Source organism: Thamnophis elegans, chromosome 3 (genome assembly GCF_009769535.1).
Source record: "Thamnophis elegans isolate rThaEle1 chromosome 3, rThaEle1.pri, whole genome shotgun sequence".
In the NCBI taxonomy this organism is placed as follows: Eukaryota; Metazoa; Chordata; class Lepidosauria; order Squamata; family Colubridae; genus Thamnophis; species Thamnophis elegans.
In genome coordinates, this window is record NC_045543.1 from 45,450,443 (window position 1) to 45,457,931 (window position 7,489).

General features: G+C 38.9%; 1 protein-coding gene across 1 annotated transcript; it reads left to right on the forward strand.

The window, feature by feature from the left end:
- The first annotated feature begins 318 nt into the window (after positions 1-318).
- On the forward strand, positions 319-7,192 carry XPA (XPA, DNA damage recognition and repair factor). The gene is made up of 7 exons (XM_032214020.1): positions 319-380; positions 1,453-1,619; positions 2,350-2,469; positions 3,055-3,160; positions 3,776-3,941; positions 5,102-5,219; positions 6,714-7,192. Exons 2-7 carry the CDS (start codon positions 1,481-1,483, stop codon positions 6,860-6,862), a joined length of 798 nt encoding a protein of 265 aa, XP_032069911.1. The 5' UTR covers positions 319-380; positions 1,453-1,480; the 3' UTR covers positions 6,863-7,192.
- Positions 7,193-7,489: the final 297 nt, after the last annotated feature.

Consider the following 7,489-nt stretch of genomic DNA (forward strand, 5'->3'; position numbering starts at 1 on the left):
AAGTGTCTTCTACTGAGACCTAAGAGATTGGCTTTGATCTCGGTTACAACCTGAATCAATTGTATCAAGCTACTCTCTTAGCGCAGCTACAGTTTGCACATACAACACTAAACTTATCTTTCTCATCCCAACTTCATATTTCACACTATAAAGATAATTGTACAGGACTATTTTTTTTAAAAAATGAGAATAATTTAAAAAAAAATTCCTGTCGCCTTGAAAAGCTATTTTAAATCTCGCTATCTACGGAAGGATTGTCTTTTCTTCATTTTAAGTCTATGGTCAAAAGCTCCCCATTACACTTCGGTCGGTGGGTGGGTGAGAGTGAGCCTTTACCAACGCATGCGCACTCTGTCCAAGAAGCCCTATCTGTGCTGCTGGTGAGTACTGTAGCCGGTGGTCGGAGCGTTGGAGCGTCTTCTCGGATTTTCCTGCTTTTCCAAGGCGGGACCGGGAAGTGAAGATCAAACTTACGCGGGGCAGGGAGCCCCGTGGCGTGTATAACTGGCGGATGGTGATGATGGTGGTCAGAGAGGAGGGTTGTGCCGAATGGGAGCCGATTTCTGTCCCTGCTTGGATCTGTCACCCTGTTTGACAGGCGGCACGGATTAACCTTTGCGGGGAGCGACTTGCTAAAATCTCCCTTTCTGATGCCAGCGAGGAAAAACAACAAAGAGTTGTGACATTTCCAAATCTCGGGGGATTGATTGGGCACAAACCTTTGTGCACTGAAGCCCACTTTATCAGTCATGTCGCCTCCTAGAGGGGAAGCAACTCTGCAATTTTGGGGGGCAGTGTTGCAAAATTGATGGGGGGGGGGGTTTCGACTTCCAATAAAAAAGCCCAAGAATCACCCATCCAAGAAAGAACAGAACAGAACAAAACAGAACAGAACAAAACAAAACAGGAGAGTTGGAAGGGACGTCCGAGTTCTTCAAATCCAACCCTCTGCTTAGACAGGAAACCCTATACCACTTCAGACAAATGGTTATCCAACATCTTCTTAAAAACTTCCAGTGTTGGAGCATTCACAATTTCTGGAGGCAAGTTGTTCTATGGATTAATTGTTGTAAGTCTCAGAAAATTTCTCCTTGTTGTTTCTCTCCTTGATTAGTTTCCATCCATTGCTTCTTGTCCTGCCTTCAAGTGCTTTGGAGAATAGCTTGACTCCCTCTTCTTTGTAGCAATCCCTGAGATACTGGAACACTGCTATCATGTCTCCCTTAGTCCTTTTCATCAGACTAGACATACCCAGTTCCAGCAACCGTTCTTTATATGTTTTAGTCTCCAATCCCCTAATCATCTTTGTTGCTCTTCTCTCCACTTTTTCTCTTAATGCCATTGCACCTCACTCCATGTTTCATTAAATATGCTCAAATTGGTATTTAGTAGTCCTTTGGCTATTTTTTAAAAAAATTCAATTACCTCTGTCTATCCTCTTCCCTTTTTTAGATGAGTGATTCTGATTCTGTATTTGGCTATGGATCCAAGTGCTGCCCAAGGAGAAAAGAACACACTCTCTGAGACCATGAAGGCAAAGATTGAGAGGAATCGTCAGCGGGCTTTGATGCTCAGGCAAGCTAGACTGGCGAACTGGCCCTACCCTTCTCCTGGCGAAGGTTTGCCGTATCCTCTTATTGTGTCATATATGGGGCAACACACAGAGCTTCTGTTAGTGTACTTTATAAGGAAGTCAGATGAAAAAGATAATGTAGGGAAGTTCTTAAGACTTTCCCTAATAAGTTGTAAGTTCTGGGAAATTAAACAAGTGTATTGTAAAAAGGGTCACCACCTTCTTTTGCGGTGAGTGTGCAGAGAAGCTAAGACGGGTTTCCATAATATTCTCTGCCTTACTAGGTCTTTCATTGGACTTACATTCACTGCCTGCATTCATGCATAATAATAAGGAAGAATGTTTGTGGAACAAACTATGGTAAAGGATACTTTATTCAAATCTGAAGATAAAATGAGCATTGGCATTATTGGCTTAATGCTAGGTAATACCAAGCCAGTGTCATTCTGCATTACATTATTAGCAAGATGGGCCAACCCAGCCAACTGTGCTTCATTCAGTGGTGTAATTACATAAACAGTGGCTTAGTAAATATATGGACTCACTCATATCTTCCCAGTTTGTTTTATAAATTAGATCTGTTGCATCACAGTTTGAGGTGTATATATTTTTAGACTGTGGTCTAAAAGTGTTGAAGCAGTTGAAGTCTAAAAGTGTTGTTGAAGTCTCTTCAGTGACTGAAAGTAGTTTATATAATGAATGTTATGGAGTCTTTTCAAAACAAAGTTATTTTATTTGTACAGGTGCACAATTAAATTGTTACTTTATCTTTCCAGGCAGCTCAAAAGTTAAAGTACCTTCAAAGACAATAGATACAGGAGGAGGGTTTTTTCTGGAGGAGGAAGAGGAAGAAGAGACAAAACGACACCAAACTGAGAAAATTGTGCATCCTCCTGGTAATTTGTGGTTTATTTTGATAAGTGCCTGAATAAGCAAGATATAGGAAATTTTGGTTGAAAAGAGCCATATGTTCTTGCTGAATAGCTGTGTGTCCATACTGATGTAGGCAGTATTCTAGGTTCAACATTGGTTAAATAAGAATATAAATTTGCTAATTTAATCCAAAATTGACTGAGAATTAAAGTGAGTGCGGATGGAGACAACACATCTAGATATCACCAGATTGGAAAAAAATTGCATTGAGTCAATAATTTGCTTCAAATGATTCTGGGCAGCATACAAAGATTGAAATCAAAGTTAAAGAACAATAATCCATGTTATCCAAGGTAAAGGATATCATAAAACCACATCAACAACCCAGCTTGCCTAACCTGGAAAAGCAAGTTAGTTATTAGTTCTAATAAGGAGTGCTTATTTTTCTCAAGGTTTACAGACAATAAAACACAATGAAATGTCATTTCCAAGATTCCAAAGCTTAATTTTTTCTTGTGTGCGTATTTCTTGTTATTGTCACTTTACTATTTTGGATAAATTTAAGAGCCTGAATTGTTATTATTGTACTTCTGTTCTTATTTTAATAGGTCCAGTATTAGAATTTGATTATCTGATCTGTGAAGAATGTGGAAAGGAATTCATGGACTCTTATCTCATGAACCATTTTGACCTGGCAACATGTGATAATTGCAGGTACAGCAATTTTATTTTTGTACTTTCAAATCAGTTCTGACTCCTAGCAACTGTGGATTAAGAATGACTAAATAAGTGGATTTAGTGTTTAGCAAATGGTTTCATTTTGTTTGTATTGCAAACATTTCTAGCTCAGCATAAAAAAAATATTTCAAGTTACATATGGTTGCATTGAAACTTAGTATTAATACTGTGCATGCTTAAAAATGATTTGGAAAAAGTGTTTGATCTCACCCGAGCATACTTTTTAATGTTCTTTTAATGCACCCCTTTTTAGAGGTTTCCACACCAGCTTGAAAAAAGATGTGATTTAAGAGTTGATTTAAATATTCTATTCATTAAAGTTCTTTTTTTACTTCAGGTTCATGTGGAAGTGGGGGGGAAATTGTGTTTTTATAAAGTTTGAAGCTCTTTTTCCAAATCATTTTCAAGGCTTTTTTTTTTTTTTTTGCATAGACCAATTTGATATTCGGTGTGCTTATCTTATAATATGTACCACTGAACATAAAAATACAAAGTTAAGAATTAGCTCAGTTAGTGGTGCAATATGTATATTATTTGATATATGCAAGTACATAGAATGTATTTTCAGGTTAAATTGGGATCTCATTTCAGAGATGTTGAAAACAAACATAAACTCTTAACAAGGACTGAAGCAAAGCAAGAGTATCTTCTCAAAGACTGTGATTTAGACAAGAGAGAGCCAGTGCTTAGATTCATTCTGAAGAAAAATCCTCATAATCCACATTGGGGTGACATGAAACTTTATTTAAAGCTACAGGTAATTGAATCTTGTCCTCTCAATATTTTTCTTCCAAAGATAGGACTTCTTTGCATTCTAACATTTCAGTTTTTCTCATGGTGAACGTTTAACTATCTGATCGAACTGTCTCGATTTTTTTTGGTGGTGGGTAAGTCATGTGGGAGCTGAATTATATCAGAATGTGCCTTTCTACTGAGGGAAGACTTTTTGATTCAGTGTAGTTTTCTATCAAAAAGGAAGGGAAGGGAAGATCTTTTTGTAACCCGCAAAATCTGTTCTAAAATTTTGGGGAACACTTTGGAACAGTATAGCAAATGGTGCCAGTTGAGAGACATCATTCTAGATAATCCTCTGTAATTACTTAAAGGTAAAGGTTCCCCTCGCACATATGTGCTATTCATTCCTGACTCTAGGGGGCGGTGCTCATCTCTGTTTCAAAGCTGAAGAGCCAAAATGTCTTCGCGTTCATGTGGCTGGCATGTCTAAACACTGAAGGTGCACAGAACGGTTGTTCCTATTTTTCTACTTGCATTTTTACATGCTAGGTTGGCAGAATCTGGGACAAGTAACAGAAGCTCACTCTGTTACACAGCGCTAGGGATTCGAACCACCGAACTGCTGACCTTTCTGATCAACAAGCTCTTAGCCACTGAGCCACCGTGTCCCTTATAATTACTTATTATATATTATCATTATATATATTGTAATTACTTACTTACCATTAAGCTACCAGTATAGTTTAATATATACTAGGGAGGGATTCATTTCCTAAAAAAAAAAAAAAAAAGCTTCAGCATCTGTGGAACTAATCTCATTGCTACATCCAGAGACTTTCTGAATTTGTTGCACGATTGCCGTGCTGTTTCCCACAAGCATTGATTACTATTGTAATATTGTCAGGAGGTATAAATGGGACCACTTCTTTGTATGAATTGCCATTCTTCCATGAAAAGAACAGCTTCTTAAATAAAACAACCCTTTCACCAAAGTTACTGAATGAAAATAGTGCTAAGTGAAGATAGCACTATATTCTTTGCTAAAGAGAGCTAGCTGAGAACAAGAGCCCTTGTTTGTTGGTACAGCAGCCACCATAAAGATGGGAGCTGGGACTTTACTTTGTGTAAGTAATTTGTTTCCAGTCCCCTAAATTTTACTCAAATGATGCTTGGCATTTACAGGTAATTAAGCGCTCCCTTGAAGTTTGGGGTAGTGAGGAAGCATTAGAAGAAGCCAAAGAGAACCGCCAAGATAACAGAGAGAAGATGAAACAGAAAAAGTTTGACAAAAAAGTTAAAGGTAGGTTACAAATAGTATTTGAGGGATACCAGTAAACCTCCCTGTCCTTCTACTTTTACGATTGAAAGACAGTAGCCTGTAGAAATTCTCAGTCATCTAGGTCATGGTTATCCCAAAGGTGTTTTTTCAGGAAGCAACTGGATTTTCTTGGTTTTTTTTTTCTTTTGAAGATGTTTTGCTTCTCATCCAAGAAGTTCCTTCAACTCTGACAGGATAGTGGGGAATGGAAGGATTTATATTCCTTGCAGACAGCTGGTACTCTGCATCCTTTTAGAGGGTCATTGAAGCACTTGGAAGTTTATCTGTGTCCTCAGGGTCACCTGAGAAGTGCTCCTGGTTCCTCTGGAAATCCATTCCTATTCCCACACCATTCAAAGGGTTTTCATCCCAAATTGTATAGCTAAAAGCCTGTAGGGCTATGCCTACACAGATCAGCTTTATTTCAAAAAACATTATTGGATTCCACTTACACCCAGTATATTTGACTCTAAAGTAAAAATGGTGGGTTGATACAATTGTTTATAGTAGAGCTTTTAAAAATGCCTTTGAGTCAATGTTGATTCAAATATTTCAGTAGTTTGCCATTATCTGTTTCCTTTGGCTGAATGAGAATGACCCAGCTGACTTTGTGCCTAAATCAAACTAGAAGTCGGTCTCTTATCAGTAGTTATCTCCCCCCCCCCAAAAAAAAGAAAGCTAACTTGGGCTGGAGGGGGGAGGAGTTTAGGAAGGATGGCAGAACTGTCAGGTAAATTGGAAGTCTACAAGTTGCCAACCCCTACTGATAGCTAGTTTTATTACACCAATCACACTCTTGATACTGATGCCTTACTGGCTGAAAGATTAGGGACTTAATATATAGCTGTGATGGTGAACCTGTGGTAAGCTCTCTCTGCGGGCACGCAAGCCATCACCCAGCTCAACTCCACGGCGCATGTGCACGCGCCTCCTGGTGGCCAATTTTCATGTCACTGCAGTGCATGTGGGAGATGTGTGCACATGTGCAGGAGGGTCGTGCGTGCATGCGTGGGGAGGCGGAGTGGAACACCTCCCGCACCCCATTTTTGGTTCCAGGAGGCTTTAGGAATTTTGCTAGGCCCAAAATGGGCTACGGGGGGAAGTCGCACACATGCATGGGGGGAGCATAGGGGGAGGCAGGGGTTACACACATGCAGGGGGGCAGGGGGCCATGCGCGTATGCGCAGGCGGCCATGGCATATTGCATTGGGTGTGGCTACACAATTTTGACCCATGAAGAGAAAAAAGTTAGCCATTACTGATCTAGGGAATCTAGGGAAAGTTACATTCTTTGTGTCGGCTTTTTATGACCACCGTCTTCTAATGGACTTTAAAATTCACTCTAGATTCATTCCAATTCCATTCACACATTTCTTTCAAAAACAGACATTAAAACATTAGGATATGCAGACTGTCATTGAGGTTGATTTTGTGTGTGATGATGTTTTAACTATTGTGCTCCTTCTATTGTATTAGAATTACGACGAGCTGTAAGAAGTAGTTTATGGAAAAAAGACACAAGTATCCATCAACATGAGTATGGAGCTGAAGAAATGATAGGCGATGATACGTACAGAAAGATCTGCAGCACATGTGGTCATGAATTAACCTATGAAAAGATGTAGTACGGCTTGGATTTACATTCAGTGCATTTTTGTATTCAAGTTTTTATGTAATGGATCACGTTCTTTGTGACCTATTTTGCATACCCTAACCATTATCCAGAAATAACTGAAAATCTGACAGAAAAGAGGCATAATAAGCATCCTTTTATAAAAAATGTTACATTTATTGAATAATAAAAATATTTAACTGTATAATACTTACACAGTTAAATGCTTATCTGTATCACTGCATGCATCTTAACATTTTTCATATATATCTACAGTAGTTTGTGGGTTAGAAAAAAGACTTTCCAATTTTGAAGCTCATACACATATACACTGTAGAATATAGAGAAGAGGAAACACACCCTTGCACTTGGTTCTAGCAACTTTATCGCTGTGGAGATAGAGGCTGCATCAAAAAACATAATATACCAAAGTGTGTGGTTTGTGTGGTTTTGATTTAGTGTTATTTCCACAGTCACAGACCTGTCAGCCCCAAAACTTCAGACTGAGCTATCGATTGCCATGGAGAATGCTACTGGGAGGGTTGAAGATTTGCTGACCAAGTTAATTTGAGGCCCTGTAGGCTAGAGCAGTATGTAGTTTAAACTACTACTATTACTAGGTAGGGAGACAATCAGTGGT

Excerpts from the sequence above, each read along its gene's own strand:
- XPA (XM_032214020.1), top strand. The coding sequence starts at position 1,481 with ATGGATCCAAGTGCTGCCCAAGGAGAAAAGAACACACTCTCTGAGACC. Across the intron at positions 3,161-3,775 it reads GCAACATGTGATAATTGCAG|AGATGTTGAAAACAAACATA; the intron begins GTACAGCAATTT and ends ATCTCATTTCAG. Across the intron at positions 5,220-6,713 it reads GTTTGACAAAAAAGTTAAAG|AATTACGACGAGCTGTAAGA; the intron begins GTAGGTTACAAA and ends CTATTGTATTAG.